Source organism: Aquarana catesbeiana, linkage group LG06 (genome assembly GCF_042186555.1).
Source record: "Aquarana catesbeiana isolate 2022-GZ linkage group LG06, ASM4218655v1, whole genome shotgun sequence".
Taxonomy (NCBI): Eukaryota; Metazoa; Chordata; class Amphibia; order Anura; family Ranidae; genus Aquarana; species Aquarana catesbeiana.
This window is the reverse complement of record NC_133329.1, coordinates 338,189,455-338,212,457: the sequence shown is the minus strand read 5'-3', so window position 1 is coordinate 338,212,457 and position 23,003 is coordinate 338,189,455. Positions and strand designations below refer to the sequence as shown.

At 43.3% G+C, this 23,003-nt stretch overlaps 1 protein-coding gene across 2 annotated transcripts in view; it reads left to right on the top strand.

Annotated features, from left to right (window-relative positions):
- ITGA6 (integrin subunit alpha 6) overlaps positions 1 to 23,003 on the top strand; it is a 127,087-nt gene that overhangs the window by 37,435 nt on the left and 66,649 nt on the right. For both annotated transcript variants that reach the window (XM_073633888.1, XM_073633889.1), the window contains exons 2-4: positions 17,323 to 17,447; positions 22,150 to 22,229; positions 22,625 to 22,880. In XM_073633888.1, the coding sequence (XP_073489989.1) occupies positions 17,323 to 17,447; positions 22,150 to 22,229; positions 22,625 to 22,880 (461 nt within the window). The remainder of the gene's footprint in view (positions 1 to 17,322; positions 17,448 to 22,149; positions 22,230 to 22,624; positions 22,881 to 23,003) is intronic.

The following is a 23,003-nucleotide window of genomic DNA, read 5'->3' as shown; positions in this document are numbered from 1 at the left end:
GTCAGTCGTAGAGGTTGTGGGCTGTTGAGTGAATAGAAGATGGAATGTGATTGGCTGACATGGGCAAAAAAGATTTTCATGTCAGCGCATAGTAGTTTTGTATAGTATAAGTCCCATAAAAATTCTCTTCCCATTCTGAGGTAATGATGGAAATAATTTAGAAAGAGTGCAGAGAAGCAGAGATGTTGCAAAAACAATGGATCTATAATCTATCAGTCATTACTTTGGTGCTATAAAATTGAAGTGTTACTATAGGCACAATGAAAAATTACATATACGATGTACTCTGTCAGTGGCATTAAGACATTCTTCTTTTTTCTGAGTCCTCCCGCAACATAATTTTCTACCTATTGATCCTGCCAGTAAATCTGTTATACACTATATTGTCAAAAGTATTGGGACACCTGCCTTTACACACATGAACTTTAACGTCATCCCAGTCTTAGTCCGTAAGGTTCAATATTGAGTTGGCCCACCCTTTGCAGTTATAAGAGCTTCAACTCTTCTGGGTTGGCTGTCCACAAGGTTTAGGAGTGTGTCTATGGGTGTGTTTGACCATTCTTCCAGAAGTGCATTTGTGAGGTCAGGCATTGATATTGGACAAGAAGGCCTGGCTTGCAGTCTCCGCTCTTATTCATCCCAAAGGTATTCTATCGGGTTGAGGTTCAGGAGTCAGTGTAGGCCAGTCAAGTTCCTCCACCCTAAACTCACTCATCCATGTCTTTATGGACCTTGATTTGTGCACTGGTGCACAGTCACAGTCCCCAAACTGTTCCCACAAAGTTGGGAGCATGAAGTTGTCCAAAATGTCTTGGTATGTTGACGCCTGGAGAGTTCCCTTCACAGGAACGAAGGGGCCAAGCCCAACCTCTGAAAAACAACCCCACCCTATAATCCCCCCTCCACCAAATGATTTGGACCAGTGCACAAAGCAAGGTCCATAAAGACATGGATGAGCAAGTTTGGGTTGGAGGAATTTGACTGGCCTGAACAGAGTCCTGACCTTAACCCGATAGAACACCTTTGGGATGACTTGTCGAACATCATTGCATGACCTCACATATTCGCTTCTGGAGGAATGGTCAAACATTCCCATAGACAAACTCCCAAAAAAAAGGCATATAAAAAAAAGAATGCCTATGCTGAAGACTATGATTACAGGTAATGCCAAATACAGTGTCCAGAATACTGTTGCATTATACTGGCCCTTTCAATCTAAGCCTAGATTCACACTGATGCAGTTGGTGTGTGCTGCGTATGCGAGGGCAGAGCAGCCCATTCATTTGAATGGGCTGTTGTACCTGTGTATCCCACAGGGAAAAACTCCCTGAGCCTTTTTTTAAAATGTGGCCTCATGGAACCACATGATACTTTTGCACCATGCATTTTCACGCACCATAAAATGCGTGTTTTAATGTGTGGGGGTGCCAAAAAGAAATAATGGCATCCCCTTGTATCTGCAAAAGGGTAGTGCATACAGGAGTGAGAATGCATCCGATTTACACTAATTTCCCCAGCCACAATAGTGTGAACCTAGCCTCACATATGATAGGTAGCCACAGACATCCTATTTCTCATTGATGATCTTTATAATAACATATTGTATTTACAATTATATCTAAAATTATGTAATATTATTAATATTTTACTGGCTAGATGCTGCCAGCCAAAATGAAGGTGTAAGCTGCTTGTAAGTATTCTGGGAAGTAGTAACATAATAGTGTATGAGTCATTTTGTGCTTTATGTCTCAGTGGTGTTTGTAGTCCCCAAAGTATATTAATAATGTTTACTATGTGCTGTCCAATGGGAATTATCTACAGGATACCATAATGATGAGAGTGGATGCCAGCATCTCCCCATAGGGAAACAAAGCCTTGTATGTATAGGAAGTCTGGATTTTGTTACATAATGACAATGCAAACTTCTACTAACATCCTCTTAGGGCTCATACACACAAATGAAAAATACGCTTGGTTTGGTTCTGTAATGTGTACATTTTTTTATTGCGGAATCTAAATGCAGCTGTATCATATGTTCTGGGCCCACACAGCTGAATACACCTTGGTGATCTGGAGCTGCATTTAGCTGCATACATGCATTTGTAATGCATTTGCAGCATGCTTGCAGTCCATTTTTGTCCCATTTCTGGTATTTTTTTCTTTTTTTTTTGCAATACTTTTTTTTTTTACTGAGTTGCATTTGCATGCATTTGCAGTGCTTTCGGTTGTGTTTATATGCGTTTTGGTGCATTTTCATGCAAAAAAATGTAGCATGATGTACTTTTTTCAAAGGCATATGAAAGCACCACAATGGTGTAAATGAGCCCTAAATGAGTAATTCCTGCGATAGATGCACATGTACAGAATGACTGATGACAGTGTGTAGTCAGCAGGCTCCATTGTTAGGTTAGTATTGCTGTCTTTGTCCCTATTTGAAACATGGGCCCTCAGTTCATGCCAAGGCAGGAAGTGATAGGAATTCTTTCCAATGGAACGCAAGCAAAAACACTTTTAGTAGAGCATGGAAGAATTAGAATGTCTGACAAATAATATAGTGCTCTCTAGGTTTTTCTGTCCCAAAGACTATCCTTATCCCTTAAGTTTGTCTGGAGTTCAGTTAGTAAAATCTCTACTTTCCTTACAGAAATTTCTCGTAAAAATAAGTCAGTCCTTGTCCTTGGAGGAGTGTAAGATCTAATGTCCCTACTACAGTTCATATTTTAAAGACACCAAACACTTGATGGCCAATTTGTGTGCAAGTCAACCAACATGGTTTTAGCTGTGCAAAGAAACCAGGGAACAGATTGCGAGATTCCTAATTCTTGGGAGAATATTTAGAATAAAAATCCAGAATGCTTCCATCCCTCTTTCATCAAAAGATTAGACAACGAAAATGGTTTCAGTGAGCAGGAGTGTCATTCACTTGCCCAAATAGCCTCAAAAATATCAAAGAACAAATGAATAAGCCTGGACGGCAGCACTCAGATACAACATCTTTATTCGATTAAAATCCAACATACAGCAGTCAATCCATATGGTACAAAAGAGGGGGATGCAAGCCAAGCAGCTTACATGTTTTACACCTGGATCTGGTGCTTAATCATAGCCTAATCATGCTATGATTAAGCACCAGATCCAGGTGTGAAACATGTAAGCTGCTTGCATCCCCCTCTTTTGTACCCTATGGATTGACTGCTGTACGTTGGATTTTAATCGAATAATGGTGTAGTATCCGAGTGCTGCCGCCCAGGCTTATTCATTTGTTCTCTGATCCCAGCAGAGCCTGCACCTAAGTGCCCGTCAAGGGTGTGTATCATTTGGAACCTGTGCTTTGAGAGCGGCTTTTCTTTTTCTTCTCAAAAATATCAAAGGCAGGGGTGTGCCTTAGTGGGGGATGGCACTGAGTCCAAAGTGTCCATACTGGACACTCCATCCTCACTGCAGCTCAGTAACATTGCCCTGTATACACAAGGCAACATTACTGAGCTGGTTGCTAGGATTCTGGTGCTGCCTGCACCACAACAACCAATGCCACTGTGTCCTACCAACCAGTGAGGCCATCTGGCCTAGCCAGGCAAACAATGCCACACAGTGCCATTGGTTGCTAGGACCCTGATGGCCAAGCCACAGTGTCATTGGCTGCTGTGTCAGCATCCTAGCAACCAAAGGGGGAACAGCAAAAATGAATGCATTTGGTTACCATGGTAATGGGGATGCCCACTGGAGATTGAATATTTCTGGGAAGGGGGAGTAGAAGCTAAAATGGTTTTAGCCATTTTTTTTCCATTCAGGAAAAGTGGCAGCACAATCTTTAATGAATGTGAATATTTATTCAAAACCCATTACATATAATATATATATATATATATATATATATATATATATATATATATATATATATATATATACTCACAGTACAACTAGAATGAGTAACTAAATCTGTCTAGATACTCGCCTACTTATCTCTTGCACAGCAGTTCTCAGACTGGGAGAGACAGGGACATCACAAAAAAACAAACAGGCTCTTCCATGCACATGTGCTGATAGTGACAAGAGGATAGAGAACCATGAGCAGTTTGCTGCTCCTTTAGGCCTCATTCATACAGACGTTTGGAGTTGCAGGGCAGGGACTGGTCTAAAAATCCCAGTGTCTTTTTCTGCGACCAGGGAGCCCAGGTGGTATGCACAGCTGTTCATAGAGGTGTATGTGAGTATACCCATAAAAATGGCGATATTTTCTGTGTCTGTGTTTACCTGTGCATATGCAAATGATGTATTCCCCAAACATGGAAGTTTTGCATTTGTGGAATCCATCATGTGTGCATGTGCAGGTAAAAGCCAAAGCAAAAAAGCATTGATGTTAACACAAGTAAAAGTGTGTACAGTCATTCACCCCTATGGGTGTCCATATGCGTTCCCTGCAGGTTGGAATTTTAAAGCCAAACCTTGCCTACGCCTCTAAACATTTTACTGTCCAGTCAACAGGTTGCAACATTAAAAGGCTTGTGTGCACTGTGTTTCCAGCCTTGGAACACAGCCCCATAGAAGTCTACACAGCCCCACAGAACTCTGTACAGTCCCATAGAAGTCTACACAGCCTTGTAGAAGTTTACACTGACCCACAGAAGTCTACACAGCACATTAGAAGTCTGCACAGATCCAAAGAAGTCTACTCAGCCCCACAGAACTCCGTACAGTCCCATAGAAGTCTACACAGGCCCACAGAAGTCTACATAGCCCTGTAGAAGTTTACACAGGCCCACAAAAGTCTACACAGCACATTAAAAGTCTGCACAGATCCAAAAGAAGTCTACTCAGCCCTGTAGAAGTCTATACAGCTCTATAGAACTATACACTGCCCAATAGAAGTCTACACACCTCCATAAAAGTCTACACAGCCCCCTAGAAGTCAACACAGCCCCATAGAAGTCTACACAGCCCCTAGAAGTCTACATAGCCCCATAGAAGTTTACACAGATCCATAGATGTCTACACAGCCCTGTAGAAGTCCACACAGCTTCATAGCAGTCTACACAGCCCCACAGAAGTCTACACAGCCCTATAGAAATGTACACAGCCCCATAGGGTCTACACAAGGCTGTAGAAGTCTAGGGGGCACTAATGCGCAGGTGCAGCCAGAAAGATGAAGACTTGCAATGCAGAATGTAAACAGACCATGGAACTACGGCCTGCCTGATTGTGGTAAACGTGCATTTGTGGAGGGTGGGTTAGGATGGATCAGGGGAAGAGGGCAAAAGACGAGATAGTTTACACATGTATATTTTCAGTTCTACCTGGAGTTCAGTTTTAAAAAATAGACAGTTGGATGGTAATCGGTTGCCATGGATAATACAAACACATTTAATACATGACAGTCTTCTTGTTCCTTAGATCTCCTATGTCAGTTCACCTTCCCCACCCTTTTTGACAGCAATCTAAATCAGGGTTTTAGTCCAAATTCTTTTCCACTTTTGGCAAGTCTCAACCTTCCATCACTTATCTCTTGCTTTCTCCAGGTTTATAAATCACTTTTAGTGGTGAAAGCAGGCAGTACCTTGTTTTGAAGTAAACTGACACCTCACATGCCGGGACAGCAGCTGTGGTGTATGCACTTTGTAGAGTTTGTGTTCCACAATGAGAGCTTATGAAATCTTATCTCCTCGCTCCAGTGATCATACAGAATTAGGCATTGTGTCATTCTGTAATGTCAGGCTTTTCTTAAATGCAGCTTATGTAGTTTTCTGTCTTGTACAAAACCTGACCAAAAAATAGAAAATATAAACTACTGTATGAAAAAAACATATGAGGGCCCTTTAACATTTGTGAAGTACATGAATGCACCTGTGTTAATGTGCGTTATGTCATGCATTAACATATTGTGCAATAAGACCTCGTTCACACAAGCGCTGAGGACTGTATACCGTGAGTGAGATGTTTTTTTTCTAGCCAGCTGTGTGCAGGAAGCCCATTCATGTCAATCCGAATGCAGCCGCTGCAAGGACACAGCTGCTCGACAGGCAGGCAGGTGCGGGTGAGAGGCCTCAAAAACACAGCAGAAGAAAACTGAATGTTCTTGGTATTTGGGCCTCCGTGCTCTTTGTGAACAAGGCCTAAGGCAGTCTAATGAGCTCAATGGACTGTCAGTGCAAAGAAATGTTCTAACTATCAGTCATGTCACACAGTGCACTATGTTGTGTTGCCTTAGTGTGTTGTTCAAAATGAATGGCACTTCAATATGCTAACATGATGCATTGATTCAGCGCATAGATATAAATCCCCCCCGCCGAGTGCCCCCATAGTAAGCCGCTTGTTATGGGGGCACTTGTGCATGTTTGCTCCCAAGCCCTGCTCTGTGTGTCCATAAGACAAACATAGCATGTCTCGGCCCCGCCCTCGCTCCTTATCACTGGCCTTAATTGACAGCAGCGGGAGCCAATGGCTTTCGCTGCTGTGTCTGAACCAATGAGGAGTGAGTGAGCCAATGCAGCCTCAGCTCTTGTGCACACCGTTGGATCAAGATTGGGCTAAGGTATGTATTTAGGGAGGGCTGCCAGGGTAGATGCATGCAGACATTTTTTTACCCTAGTGCATAGAATGCAATAATGAAAAAAAACTTTCTGCCTATACAAACTCTTGTGCCCACCAAATGCTACCCTTTCTCATATTACAAAATACAATGCCAGACCTCAGATACAGAATTCTGGCTGTATATGGGCCTGCAGCCTACTTCTGGCCATGCAGCAATCGTACTATACTATACAAAGCGATGGCTCCCTGCTCCATAAAGCTGGCCATACACTAGTAGAATTTTGTTTGAAATTTAACATTTGTTAGATTTCTATTTAACGGGGTCAAATTGGTGTTCGTTTTTGACCTCAGTGACAAGGAAATTCTAAGGAGCAGAATTTGAACATTTCTCACAGTGAATGTGGCTTTTGTTTGGGAAAGTTCATTCATTCCACAATCGAATGTTAAATGCAAATGAAATTTTGAACTATTTTTGAACAACTTTGTCAAGTCATCGAATGTGCTAAGAATTTCTGCAAGAATGTTCATACAAACGTTGGTTCATAAATCTAGTTGTGTATGTCTTCTAAAGTGTTACTAAACCCACAACAGTAAAAATCAGTCTGTATATGGCGTAAAGCATGCTTGTTATACTCACTGGGGAACCCAAGGAGTAATCTTCTGCACTGAGTAAAAAGACTGTTTGATCCTGTCCTCTCTGATCCTCCCCTTCTTCCAGAGTCCCCAATCTATCACCTGATTGAATAGAGTCTTGGGGGCACTCTGCACAGTCTCAGTTTGGTGTGTATTGCTAGAAAGATTTTTTTTCTTGGGAAGGTGCATGTGATCAGTTCAGGGCCAATCAGCACTGTCCAGACAGAGGGTCAGGGGTTCTGCAGCCTCATAGGACAGTCAGAGGAGAATGAAAAATCCTCCTATTAGCTTTAACCAGACACTGAGAGAAGTCACAAGACTGCTATATATTGCTGATGAGAAAACGTATTTAGCAGTTTATATTTACAAAAGTAATTGCATTTCCATGTTCTGTGAACTGTGGAAGACCAGATATAGTGAATGCAGGGTCCTGGGTTTAGTAACATTTTAAGATTTCAGATTTCAAATTGTATGATGTGTTGCCATATTTACCGTATATAGACTTCTTCTGGAGGATACAATCTTACCTCTTTATAGAGTTATTAGAAGAGATGTTTGTATTACACAGTTTTAGCACACTATAGAACCCTCATGGTGGGGCGCTCTCAGCTGAGGATAAAACAATGAAATGTTTCCGCATGGGAAAGGGACACAATTAGTGGAGAGACAGTACAGTGTTGTTTTGGTAGACTGGTAATGTTTTTTTTCCCAGCCTAATTAAATTTGCTTGGGGAGGGGGTTTGCACAATAATAACACAAAGTTGCTGATTCACTTGTTCCCCCCAGTGCCGGTCTCACACAGGGATTTTATACTATTTTTTTTTTACAGCTAAATCTAAGAAACCTTTTGCCTAACTGCATATCATGTATATTAAATTAAACTACATTAAGAATAATAATTATGAAAGCAGAAGCAAACATAATAAAATGTGCATTAAAGGGAAAGTATAGTGTATTTTATTGAACAGATAGTTGTTATTGCAGTGTTTAGCTTAAAGAACTGTTTGGTGTGACCTTTTCATTTTTAAATGCTTAAGTTTCTATACTTTTGAAACTAGTAAATGTATTTACCTTACCGCGGCTTCTGCTTGCACCACCTAGTTGAGGGTCATGTCACCATTCTTCTGGTGAGTTCCCGAGGAATGCTGAGTAGACCAAATCTTTCAAGGCAATGCTCCTGCACTGTGCATTCTGCTGAATCTTGCTGAAATAATGCAGTACAGGAGCTAAGTACTGTATTTATTGGCGTATAACGCGCACTTTTTCATCCTGAAAATCGGGTGCAAACAGCGTGTGCGTGTTATATGCCGATACTTCAATTTTAGCTGCCTCGGAGGAGACAGGGAGAGGGGGCGGGACGAGCGCCATCAGATTACATACAGTGAGAATCTCCTTTTTACTTGGCGGCCTCTGTAATAGGAAGTCCCGTCTCCTGGGCCGCCATTGGACCACTGTTCTGTCTATCATAGGAGATTCTCACTGTATGTAATTTGATGGCAATGGTGAGGCTGCTGCATTGACGGCAATGGTGAGGCTGCTGCATTGATGGCACTTTGTGAGGTTGCATTGATGTGGACTGATGAGGCTTCACTGAGGCTGCAGATGGGCATTAATTTGACTGCATTGATGGCAATGGTGAGGCTGCAGATGGGCACTGGCACTTTTGCTTCAAAGTTCCTTATTAAATATTTCAGTTTTTTTCCTGAAACTTCCCTATTATAATGAATGTGCGTGTTATATACCGATAAATACAGTATATTTATCAACTTTTTTTTTAAACAGGTTTTTCTTTTTTAACTTTATTGAAGCGTACATTTAGAAGTTTCAGTAAATAAAGGGACCTTGTTTGATGTGAAAAAACAGAATTGTTGGCTCACCCTTGCAGCTCCAACACACACTTCGCATTTGGCAGCCATAATAAGGCTTCTCTTTTATAGACAGGACTGGGTTAGTAATTACTTCAATTTATTGTGTCTTGTAACCCAGCTGACCAAGGAAAAGGCTACACAGCATTACAGGTTGTTTCTTATTTCTAGCGGGGAACCTGCACATTTTTGGTCCAAAAATTTGCAAATTACAACTGTCATAAATCTTAAGGATTCGCCACAAAAACCCTTTGGTAGTAGCAAGCTCAAACCTCACCTCCAAACCTCACCATTAGGAAAGGATTAAAAAATCAAGACAGATGTGATACACCACTTTCCTGCAGTTTTTCTACCCAAAGCTTTCTGGTTCAGGTCACATGACCACTTAGTACATCTGCATCCAGTGGGTGGTCTCAGCCAGAGCATTGTAGTTCTTCCCCCCCACAGAAACTGGTGTCTGGAATACACATAGCAGTGGCGGCTGGTGCTTCATTTTTTTGGGGGGGGGGGCGCAAACAAACCCCCCACTTCCAACCCGCCGTCCCGCTAGACAGCCCCTCTCGCAAGTCTCCGGCTCTAATCTTGCTTAAAAATAAAAAAACCCATAGAGCTCTATGCATCTGACGGCCTGCATGGAGATTAGGGGCCAGGCGTATAGAGATTAGGGGGGCGGCGCCCCTTATGGACAGGCCACCACTGACACATAGGTAGAAAGCTATTCGAGAAGGGCTTCATTTACTGCTACAGGCCAAAAATTCTTTAGGAAACATGATTTTTTTTCTGCCAAGTGGCATATCCAAACAATGGGACATTTTGAAAGTGCTTGTTTTTGGTTCAGAGGGTAGAAATGTTTTGTTTTTTTGAGAGTATGGAATGTATCATTGACAGTTTGGTTAAAGTTGAACTTCAGGAAGATTAAAAAAAACACAAATTTGTTTGGGATCCTTTGGTTAAGTATCTCCAACTTCCAGCTGACAGAGGGGTGTGGGCGGTGGTGGTGGGCGGTCGGACAGTCCTTTCCCTTTTGCTGTGTCTCATCCTTCTTCTCTTCTATTCCTTCCCTTCATTCTTTTCTTTGTCTTTCTTCCTTTTATTTCCTCTTCTGCCCCTTTTCTTTCTTGGATACGCATTTCCTCTTTTATCTAGTTGAGTTGCTATCACTTGTGGTTGCGTATTATGTTTACCCAAGGCCCATCCCAGCGTGCTGATAGGTGATAGTGAAGTCTGGTTCTAATGTTTTCCTTGGGGGGGAGGCTTTCCGAGTGGGATGGCTGTTGGCTTCATATGACCCTTTTCTGTATGTTGAATTCCTACTTTACCTGGCATCCTCTTGGGTTGGGAGTAGCTGGTGGCATAATATTTGATTCCCCCTTTATACCTGTTCTTACTGTTTTAATATGCACCACCTGTGTTGTGGATTCCCCTAATTTTGGAAAAAAACTTCAATAAATATACTGAAACAGAAAAAAACACACATTTTATGCTATTTTATATTCAATAATTTCCTTTGTCCATAAATGGCAAAGAATCAGATTCAATTTTAAGAAACACTGTAAGCCTTGAACACAAGACTGACTGCACAGCATTGCAAATTTTTTGGCGAGTCAAACAGACCCTTATATGTGTCTTAATATTGTGTGTTTAGTGGCTTGCCTGGAGTTTACCTTTTATTTACTAAAATCATCACCAGCAGTGGCATGCAGTAATCTGTAGCACCCAAACAAGAATATACTGTAATTTAAGCAGCTTAGAGGAAGTAAGCAGACTAATAAAAGATGATATTAGGTTAGTTGACATGTTATTGCATGTGGCTTCTCTATTTTGTTATGCTACAAGTTTTCATGAAGCTAAAGCTGGCCACACATAATCTCTTTTAACTTTTCCAACAACATTGCGTTTATATACATTCACTCTTAAACTAAATATCTGTTGGTAGATCAAAAGATGACTCTACAAACAAGTTAGTAGCGCTTAAGCTGTGGAATTCTGCTCTGCATGCAGTAGCAATGGCACAAACAACAATGGATTTACTTGCAGCTCATAATATCCAGAGTTATGATTACCAACAAATATTTTTATTGTTATTTAATTATAGATACGGTATTTATATAGAGCTGTCAAATTAGGCAGCACTTTACATACTGTACATTTACATCAGTCTCTGCCCTCAAGGAGCTTACAATCTAACGTCCCAACCTCACATGCATACAAACGCATACTAGGGCCAGTTTAGACAGCAGAAAATTAAAGTGATATTAAAGGCTTTATTTTTTTTTTTATTTTAAAATAACAAACATGTCATACTTACCTGCTTTGTGCAGTGGTTTTACACAAAGCAGCCTGCATCCTCCTCTTCTCGGGCCTCTGCTTTTTGCCCCTCCCTCCTGCTAAGTGCCCCCGGAGCAAGCAGCTTGCAAGGGGGGCACCCAAGCAGGCCCCGTACCCTCTCCTCATTGGCTCACCTGCTGCAAGCAGCTTGCATTGGGCGCACCCAAGCAGGCCCCGCCCCTCTCCTCTTTGGCTCATCTGCTGATGCAGCTTGCAGTGGGGGGCACCCAAGCAGGCTCTGCCCCCTCTCTTCATTGGCTCACCGGCTGTGATTGACAGCATCAGGAGCCAATGACTCCTGCTGCTGTCTCAGCCACTAAGAAGGGAGAATCCCTGGACAGTCGAGGCTCTCGTGCACATTGCTGGATCAAGATGACGCTCAGGTAAGTATTAGGGAGGCTGCTACACAGAGAAGGTTTTTTTTTGCACAAAAAAAAAATCTTGAGCATTTAGAACCACTTTAACCTACTAGCATGTGTTTGGAGTGTGTCTGCAAGCACAGGGAGAAGATATTTGGGTCTAAATAATTGAGCTGGCTGGTCTTGGAGGTTCAGGAATTATTTTCTTTCTTCTCCTGTTTGGTAAAGTTGGCAACAGTTACAAATGAGATTTGTGAGTTGTGAGATATTAAATTCAGTGGACCTCCCTCTATTTTGGAGCCTAATTAATTAATTAAGTGTGTAATAAAATAGGCCTTGATTTATGCCCATGTTGGGATTAAGCCTTGGCCTGCTCCCTTTTATTCAGCTATTAAAATGTCAGAGTCTTTACTTTGGAATGTGGCATATTGAGTATTTGAAGTATTGACAGTACCAGATGAGAAACTTTAGGCAATAAAGTTTAATAAAAGAAGAAGCTGCTGGAACATATTACCTTTAAGTAGGCTTTGCCTCTAAAGCCTGGTACACATGATAAGATTATCGTAGGAATATTCTTTTGTTTTTTGTTGCATGCTAGTCTCACATCGAAAGAGAAGAAGTTACTCAACATACGAAATTTTTTGTACGACCGAATACAACTTCAGAAGTGTTGTAATGTGTTGAATTGTTTTGTATGTATTCTTTCATATCCAAGCATGCGTAGTCTTACATACATTTTTTTCGGACGGAAACTGTACTAATTAAACGAAAATCTGACATTATGTTTACATACGATAAAACTTTTATAGCCTGCACCTTCTGTTTTTGTCATCCAAAAAGACGGAATCGGCTGTCCAAAGCACTATACTAACGGTCAGAAAGTGGGGCAGATCGTTCATTGTGCGGAATTTTACTTACGATTTTCTTAATGTGTTTGGGCCTTTAGGCAGGCCACAGATCAGGGGTAGGCAACCTCCGGAACTGGTGCCGCAAGTGGCACACAAAGCCTCTTCTGCCGGAACTCGACTCCTTCCCCATCAGCAGAGCAGTGCAGGGAAGGGTCAGGGGAGGCGGAGGCACTGCGCCCCCACACATTGTAAAAGATGGGAAACATTGTGTGGTTCTCTAACTTTGCTGTAGCTGCGATCGTCAGCTTTTGTGATGGGGGAGAGATTGGGTGCAGTTCTGCTGGGATGGGGGGCTGTCCCTGTTTCCAGGAGAAGGAGGACAGTCATTGGCCACTGCTAAAGCCAATCACAGTCCTGCTAGCCCCGTCCACCATCTGGAGGAAGATGACTCGCTTGGTAGCCACTACCAATCTCAGAAAGAAGGGATTTCACTGTGATTGAGAAAACCACAATCAGGTGACAATTTGTGGAATTACTGTTGAGCTTCTGGTAACTTTGTTGAAATTATTCCTGAATCTTTGCATCACTTACTACTGAACCCCTGCACTCTGCGTCCCTTTAAGCCACAGACAGTATTCAGCGCAATGAAAATCGAACCCAACTTTTGCTGTGGCGCAGAGCACCACACTTTTTCTCAGCTGCGGGAACCCAACTTATGATCCTGCACACAGGCCCACGGCTTTCAGAAAATGCCCCTGACTTGAGATCATCACTGCACATCCATTCCAGATGCTTGTATGTGACATCACATACATCACATACATCCCATACAAGCACGTGGGCTGGATGCGAGAGTTGGATCAGCAGGATGAGTGTGCCAGGACAGGTAGATGAGTCTCATCTCTGCTTCCTTTCACCACTCTGCATATCATAGATGAGAAGAGGGTACATCGGTGGGGCAGAAGAGCAGGGGGTACAGTGGTGGGACAGATGTGCAGGAGGTACAGTGGTGGGGCAGATGAGAAAGGGGGTTACAGTGGTGGGGCAGATGAACAGATAAGTTCAGTGTTAGGACAGATGAGAAGATGGTTCAGCAGTGAGACAGAAGAGCATGGGGGTACGGCGGTGGAGCAGATGTGCAGGGAGGTACAGTGGTGGGGCAGATGAGAAAGGGGGAACATTGGTGGGGCAGATGAGCAGGGTGGTACAGTGGTGCGACGGAAGAGCAGGGTGGTACATTGGTGGGGCAGATGAGAAAGGGGGTACAGTGGTGGGACAGAAGAGCAAGGGGGTACAGAGGTTGGGCAGATGTGCAGGGGGTTACAGTGGTGAGGCAGATGTGTAGGGGGTTACAGTGGTGAGGCAGATGATAACGTGGGTACATTGGTGGGGCATATGAGCAGGAGGTTACAGTGGTGGGGCAGATGTGTAAGGGGTTACAGTGGTGAGGCAGATGATAACATGGGTACATTGGTGGAGCAGATGAGCAGGAGGTTACAGTGGTGGGGCAGATGTGTAGGGGGTTACAGTGGTGAGGCAGATGAGAATGGGGGTACATTGGTGGGGCAGATGAGCAGGGGGTTACTTGTGGTGCAGATGTGGTGGGGCAGATGAGCAGGGGGGTACAGTGGTGGGACAGATCTGCAGGGGGGGGGACAGTGATCTGAGGTGTGGAGTTGCAGGAATTGGGGCTGATCTGAGTCGTGAGAGTGCAGGATGTTAATTTGTCACTACTAAAGTAGTTTACAGCATTTACTTTATAAAAAATCCTTTTCGTGATTGAGTGTGTGAAGTTGACATTTTTTTGCTATAAAATCGGCACGCTCAATTTCTTTGAAAACATTTTTCGGCACACTGTGCTCAAAAGGTTGCCTACCCCTGCCATAGATGATGTGATTTTCCTTCCTGCAACCACAGGTTGGAGGGAAGAAAATCGCTCGATTTCCCCATCAATACAGTCAGTGTTGATGGGGAATCCCTCCAGTGGAGCTATTGTGTTCTGTGGATCAACAATCTCTGGTGGCATTTCCCTGTGGTTTTTCCATCTATATAGAGATATAGTAGTTATCTGCAGACCTGCTTCTAAATGGTACAATCTGCCTAGATAATCAACAGCATGTGGGAACCTGATAACACAATAAGACACCCCGCACTATGACACACATAGGCATGTAAGCTGAAAAACCATTGCAAACTTCTAATCTTAGAAGTGCATCAAATAAATGTGCTTCTAACTTAATTTTAGTTTAGTCCATTTCAGAAGAATTAGGTCAATACAGAAGTTACCACCGATAGCTCTATTCATTTAAGCAATAAAATTCTCCATCACTTAACTGTATTAGTTTTAGCCATCAACAGTGGGCTGCGGCTGTGAATAACCCTTTGTGTCCACACTCATCACATCTGCCAATGGTGTGACTGAGTCTCTGCAAGTCTATTGTATCATTCTCACATTCAATTACTGAAGATTAGCAGCAGCGACCTTACCAGCAATAAGCCTCCTTCAGCTCAGAGAGAATGAATAGAATATTTGTTAAAATGTTTGTAGGTCATTGTGACAATGTCATTTTTATGTCCAACGTTTCAAGTAGATTTAATATCAGTATGGATTTTCAATGTTTAGAGCACGAACTCTGTATGATATTAAGACCCCTTTCACACTGAGGCCGCAGCCTTGTTAGCGCTAAAGCTCGTTTTAGCTGCGTTTTAGCGGCGCTTTAGTGCTGTTTAAGCAGCGCTTTTCGGCCGCTAGCAGGGCGCTTATAACTCCAAAGAAGGGGGCGCTGCCGAACCGCTTTTCAGGTGGGCAGCGCTCCCAAACCGCCCCACAGATGCTGCTTGCAGGACTTTTCTTAACGTCCCACAAGCACACCGCCCCAGTGTGAAAAGACGCACTGAAACGAATAGGAGGTGCTATTTAGAGGCTATATCAAGCGCTAAAACGCCTGAAAAACGCCTCAGTGTGAAAGGGGTCTTTAAGAAAATGAAGTGAAAGTAAACGCACCTTTTCATATTCAGAAAGAAAGTAAAAGTTTGTTCTGTAGTCACCGACGTATAAATCGCATACGTCTGCAACTGTGAAATGCCATTTTGGGCATTTGGCCTAGGGTGTTGAATTTTATCAGGGCATTGATGCTTGTTTCTTTATCTTATTATATGTATTTGCTTTTAAAAGCTACAAGCGTGAACCAATAAGAAAGGCGCTGGCTCCACAAAATGTGGAGACGTGGAATCGGAGGCCCAAATTGTTGTACTTTGTAGAAGGCTTCCTAAGTTGATAGCCTAAGGACAGCCATAGATTCATGAGGACAATCATATATACAAGCATGAGTCTCAGCTGATTCTTCCATAAACATGAACGCTTGGCATAGCCTACCATTTATGTTTATGCCTATGTGAGAAGAGATGGGGAGAAATCAGATGCTGCTAGCCCATCTCAGATGAGAATATCGAACAGAGGAGCCTGCTCAATGGTAGTTTACCCCAAAAAATATTGTCTGGTAGTGTTGCAGGAGAACATGAATATGGGATCTTTACTTGGTCAGTCCAAAAACAGCTTCATTAGATGCCGTAGACAACAAAGTTTCTTGCAGTATTAATTGCATTAAAATGCAAAGAGAGGGAAAAGGGAGAATATAAAAACAAAATCCCTTTAGGCTTCTGCCCTATATGTATTGTTTTCCAGCCTTGCAGACCCCACACTGCCTGACTGCACCACTGTGCCAATAATCAAGCAAGACTAGAATCTGGCAACAACTGTTTAGACAATTTGATGCTTTTTTTTCACCTGACATGTACATATAGGGGTTAATTTACTAAAACTGGCGAGTGCAAAATCTGGTGCATCTCTGCATAGAAACCAATCAGCTTCCAGGTTTTATTGCCAGAGCTTATTTGAACAAGTTAGAAGCTGATTGGCTACCATGCACAGCTGCACCAGATTATGCACTCTCTAGTTTTAGTAAATCAACCCCATACTGTTTAGTGATTTTCCAGGTAATCTACATTTTCTTTTCCCCATAACACCCAAAGCAATACAGCTTGGTCAAAGTTATGATTGGATAGTGAAGGAGCAGCAGCATACTGCTTAGGTTACATCTCTGCTCTCTTGTTTAATCTTCCAGCTTGATTTGTTTGATTTAAATAACTGTTTATTACAGTACATCTAGATTGTCATTGAGTGTTTAAATACATGTTATATCAGTATTTAAGTATTTTTTAAAGAAAATGCCTGCACTACCTATCCCTGCCTACACTTACTTTTGTAAACTTGAGATTTGCTGGTTCTTTTAAAGTGCTTGTAATCTCTCACGTATACCCAGTGAATTGAACAGCCTTGGATGATACACAGAGATGAAACAAATCCTCCTACATAAGTTCTACTTTTTTATCTGCACCCGTACCCTTCAAAAGGATAGAATCCTGTTAAAATCTTTCTCAATCTGTTAGTATCACAGAGGAGGGGGCCGAGAGGCTTTAGTTAGTGTGTGAGAGCTGATTGGTGGAATGGAACACGTAAATAGACAAGCTCTGTTCTGAGCTCTCCCCCCTCTCTGACACAAATTTGTCTCATATGTTGGAAAAACTTCTTAGAAGTAACTCATGCTGATAACAAAGGAGCGAAGCATGTGCTTTCATTCAGATTTCATGATGGATTTTTACAACCACTTTAATAATGATCTTTGTGCTAAAGTGTATTTACTGATGAAATCTAATACAGCTATTTGCCAGGAATCTAAACCCAATCTCCCTTGTTTACAGTCTGTTGGTCGGTGCACCTCGAGCAAAAGCCTTCAGCGGTCAGAAAGCGAATGTATCGGGTGGATTGTTCTACTGTGATATCACATCCACAGCTCCATGCCAAAGAATTATGTTTGATGAAACAGGTATATTTCTAACCTCTCATAAGTATTACAATAAACTGCTCTCTTCTTAGGTATTTTGATTTTTAACAAACATTGTGAGATTAAAACAAATTTGTCATGATGCAACACACTTACGTGATGAGCATCTGGTGAATGCAACCAGTCCCAGAATTATATGCCATATAATAGTTCCAGGGCAATAAGCGATAGGTGTAGCTCCACTGCCCCAGAACAAGTACTGCAGGTACCACCAGTCAAGAAATGGCTTCTATTGGTGCCTATTTGCACTGGTGTTTTTCCATTTTGGATATAGTAAGAGAGGGTTATAACCCGTCTCAAATTTCTGTTTTGTTTTGCCATCTGTATCCAATAGTGGAGACTTCTCTCACCTCCTTCTCATAGCTAAAACAGGAAGTGACAGGAAATCCCTCCAAAGTCAGGGAATCCTGGGGTGTCACTAGGGTTACCAGAATTTGTGTCCCCAATTGGAATATTTCTCCTCTATTACTGTTCTAGCATTAACCGAAAAATTTGGTATTTTTAAATTTTAAATTTTTTACTATTGATGATAAGGGCTCTTACGTGGGCGGCTCAGCGGGGGATCTGTCTTCTGATCCCTGGATGACAGAGCGGACATGAACGCAGCCCACTTCCCTCTATGCGCAGTCGTATGTAAACAGACTGTCTGTCCGACTGTCATCCAATCAGCGAGACTGATGGGGAACAGATCCCCCATCTGTCTGTTTTAAGGGGATCGAAACAGTTGTCGGTGGGTGCCAACACACGCATATCCGTTGACATCTGCCGATCCATAGAGTAGACTGGAGGATCCAAACTGGTCCGTTTGAAAAACTGCCAGGCGAACCGAACTTGATGGGTCCGCCCATGTGAAAGGGCCCTTACAGAAAACAGGAAAAATAGAGTGAATCTCCCTTATGAGGGCACAGACAGCAATAAAAACTGACAGGTGTTCTAATCCACCTTTACTCTATCCAAAATTTTAAAAAAAGTTTTGCCTTTAGTTAAACTTTAAAGGAATTCTTCAACTGTCAATCCATTCAGAAATCTGCTGATTTTCCAGCAAGATAGTTTGATATACCGTATATAGGAAATGGTATGTTCTGCTATAGGTTGGAAATGCAATGATTGTTGGCTGATGCACCTTGGTGGCAGATCTTGGGCCTGATGCACATAGTGAGCGCTCCTCCATTGTATGGATGCAAGCCTCCTAATATTAATGGCTGGGGGGGAGGTGTTGAATGCAGGTGCTTGAAAGCCTGGTAGGGTGTCAGTGGTGAGCTGTAAATGCCCGCCTGTCTGCAGAGGGGTATGGGTGCCTGGTATTTGATAGCCTCAGTTGTGTGTGAGTATATGCCACAGTACTGATTGTGTAATGTAATGGGCGCAGGTTAGTTCAGGGGTTGGAGGTCAGTCCAGTAGGATGGGGTGCAAGTGGTATATGCTGGTCAGTTTGTGGGGAAGGGATGGCAGTAAATGGTAGTTGCTATTACTTTCAAGAGATACTCATTTAAGCACAATGCCTGCGTTCACTGATTAACATTGACGGTTTACTGTTTAGTTTCTCTTGTTGACTGGAACTTCTTTTTAAACTTATCACACATCTGCCCGGTCCCTCCTACACCCTCCTACCACCCAGGTCTCATTGTTGGTGCTGTAATGTGATGTGACCAGTCCTGTGATTGGATTTTCACCAGTAGGGAGGTTCAAAAGGTAGAAAAATTATTTGAATATAATTTCACGTACATATATCTCTGGATCTGCTCACCATTTTGACATGTGGTTTTTCACTGAAGATAACTTCTTTATACACACTCGGTTTGAGCATTTAAAACTAAAGGCAAAACATTTTTTTTTTTGTATTGGACAGAGTGGAGTCTTTTTTCATCTGTGCCCCCGTTAGGGAGATTCACCCTCTCTATTTGTCCTGTTAGTGAAAGTGAAAGTATAAGAAAATCCCAAATTTTGGGATCTCCCCAGAAACGTAATAGAGGAGAAATCTTTAATGGGGGTACTAACTTTGGTGACCTTGAGGGCCCAAAGGAAATCCCTTAATTTGCAGGGATTTCCCCACTATCTGTTTTGGCTATTGGACAGGAAATGAAAGGAAATCTCCCAAATGGGACACAGATGAAAAAAATAAATGAAAAATACTGGAAGGGTATAAACCCTTCTTTTATCCAAAAATGGAAAAAAAAAGCCCATAGTCCATTTTTTTTTTCCTTATAGCTCTATTTTAAGTTTCAACTGTAGTCTGAAAGCATGAAGTTGGGAATATACACCATTTTATCTGCTTCTCAGTTATTCTCTCTAAGTCTTGTTGGGGAGACTTCCCTGTATTTCCTGCCCCGAAGACAAATTAAGAAGTAAGTGTAAATGTATCCAAAGTAAGGGGAAATAGATAGCTGTCACTGGAATAGGTGTCCCTATTGGAAGATTTCCATCGCTTTGCCCTGGAAAACATAACATTTTGGATTTTTATTTCTGTCTTTTAGAGCAGTGGTCGCCAACCTTTCAGACCTCACAGACCACTAAACTCACAATTTTGAATCCTGCAGACCAATAACATGAATATTACTAGCCTTATACACACACTGCTCCAGCTCTCTGTCCCCTCCCCCTGGATCACACTGCTGCCTTATACACACAGTGCTCCAGTTCTCTGCCCCCCTCCCCCTGGATCACACTGCTGACATACACCAAGTGCTCCAGTTCTCTGCCCCCCTCCCCCTGGATCACACTGCTGACATACACCCAGTGCTCCAGTTCTCTGCCCCCTCCCCCCGGATCACACTGCTGACTTATACACACACTGCTCCAGTTCTCTGCCCCCTCCCCCCAGATCACACTGCTGACTTATACACACAGTGCTCCAGTTCTCTGTCCCCCTCCCCCTGGATCACACTGCTGACTTATACACACAGTGCTCCAGTTCTCTGCCCCCTCCCCCGGATCACACTGCTGACTTATACACACAGTGCTCCAGTTCTCTGTCCCCCTCCCCCTGGATCACACTGCTGCCTTATACACACAGTGCTCCAGTTCTCTGCCCCCTCCCCTGGATCACACTGCTGACTTATACACACAGTGCTCCAGTTCTCTGCCCCCTCCCCCGGATCACACTGCTGACTTATACACACAGTGCTCCAGTTCTCTGTCCCCCTCCCCCTGGATCACACTGCTGCCTTATACACACAGTGCTCCAGTTCTCTGCCCCCCTCCCCCTGGATCACACTGCTGACTTATACACCCAGTGCTCCAATTCTCTGTCCCCTCCCCCGGATCACACTGCTGACTTATACACACAGTGCTCCAGTTCTCTGGCCCCCTCCCCCTGGATCACACTGCTGACTTATACACACAGTGCTCCAGTTCTCTGCCCCCTCCCCCGGATCACACTGCTGACTTATACACACAGTGCTCCAGTTCTCTGCCCCCTCCCCCGGATCACACTGCTGACTTATACACACAGTGCTCCAGTTCTCTGCCCCCTCCCCCGGATCACACTGCTGACTTATACACACAGTGCTCCAGTTCTCTGCCCCCTCCCCCGGATCACACTGCTGACTTATACACCCAGTGCTCCAATTCTCTGTCCCCTCCCCCGGATCACACTGCTGACTTATACACACAGTGCTCCAGTTCTCTGGCCCCCTCCCCCTGGATCACACTGCTGACTTATACACACAGTGCTCCAGTTCTCTGCCCCCTCCCCCGGATCACACTGCTGACTTATACACACAGTGCTCCAGTTCTCTGCCCCCTCCCCCGGATCACACTGCTGACTTATACACACAGTGCTCCAGTTCTCTGCCCCCTCCCCCGGATCACACTGCTGACTTATACACACAGTGCTCCAGTTCTCTGCCCCCTCCCCCGGATCACACTGCTGACTTATACACACAGTGCTCCAGTTCTCTGCCCCCTCCCCCGGATCACACTGCTGACTTATACACACAGTGCTCCAGTTCTCTGCCCCCCTCCCCCTGGATCACACTGCTGACTTATACACCCAGTGCTCCAGTTCTCTGCCTCCTCCCCCTGGATCACACTGCTAACTTATACACACAGTGTTCCAGTTCTCTGCCCCCTCCCCCTGGATCACACTGCTGCCTTATATACACAGTGCTCCAGTTCTCTGCCTCCCCCCCTCCACCCCCCTTCCCCCGCACTCTGCATCACACTGCTGCCTTACACAGACTCATCACTGGATCTCACCTCCTTATCCAGCCATGTGCTTGAGCCCTGTGCTCCCTCCCACAGTCTGATCAGCGCTGTCATTGGAATTCCCCTCCTTCTTCACCTCCCACTCTCTGCACTACTCCCGACGCCTCCCTCTTAGTTCACAGGAGCCAGGACTACAGAGGAGGCATCGGGTATCAATGCGTTTTGACTGTCAGCACGCATTGAGAACAACACTGGAAACAACATTGGATGGTATACATCTCCCAATATGTTGATTTGCGGCAGAACCCCTGGGGACCACATACATTTTCTCATGGACCATCAGTGGTCCACAGACCACTGGTTGGCAATCGCTGCTTTAGAGAGGTTGAATCTCCCCAAGAAGGATGCAGCTATAAAAAAATAGATACCCAGCTCTATACAAAAAAAAATATTTGGGCTTTAGAAATGACTTCTCTATTTTTGAAACCAACTTAGATTATGTATTATATGCTATAAGATATATATATATTTTTAACAGTTGACTTGCAAGTGGAGAGTAAAGAAAACCAATGGATGGGTGTCAGTGTACAAAGTCAAGGACCAGGAGGCAAAATTGTGGTATGTGATATCAAAACCTTTTATGTTTATTTGATATATAAGTTACAGTATATATTTTATTGGCTTAGTAGATGGCAAGAAGGAAAACCATGGTCTCTCTAGAAAGTTTTTAGCCTTAACCTTCTCTGCTATTAAAAATAATCATTCCTGTTTCTTACTTTCTTGCTTCTCTTGATGACTGTAATTCAGAAATACATCACCTGGTTTTATGAACTGAAGGTGTAAATAAAGAGACATTTTTAGTACAGAATGTGCTTCTCTCTGTTGCCTTGGAGCATGGGCTTGCATTGCCCTTGGAGCTGATGGGGAAATGGTTTGAGTGGAGTAACCTTGTCTTGTAATATATTGTATAAAGATAAAAATGCAACAATTAAAGTGTTCCCATTAAATGACAGACATGTGCCCATCGATACGAGAGGAGAAGATTTGTGAATTCTGCCCAGGAATCTCGAGATATTACAGGACGATGCTACATGCTGAGCCAAGACCTCACTATTTCAGATGACATGGATGGAGGCGAATGGAACTTTTGTGATGGCCGTCTCAGGGGTCATGAGAAATTTGGATCTTGCCAGCAGGGTGTTGCTGCAACATTTACAAAGGACTTTCATTATGTTGTGTTTGGGGCCCCAGGAACATACAACTGGAAAGGTATGGTGTTCTTTGATTTACACAAGGGACTACAACTTCTGGCTCAGCTACAGTCCAATGTAATACTGAGCCCTGTATGTACAGTGAACGGAAAAAAAGTATTTGATCCCCTGCTGATTTTGT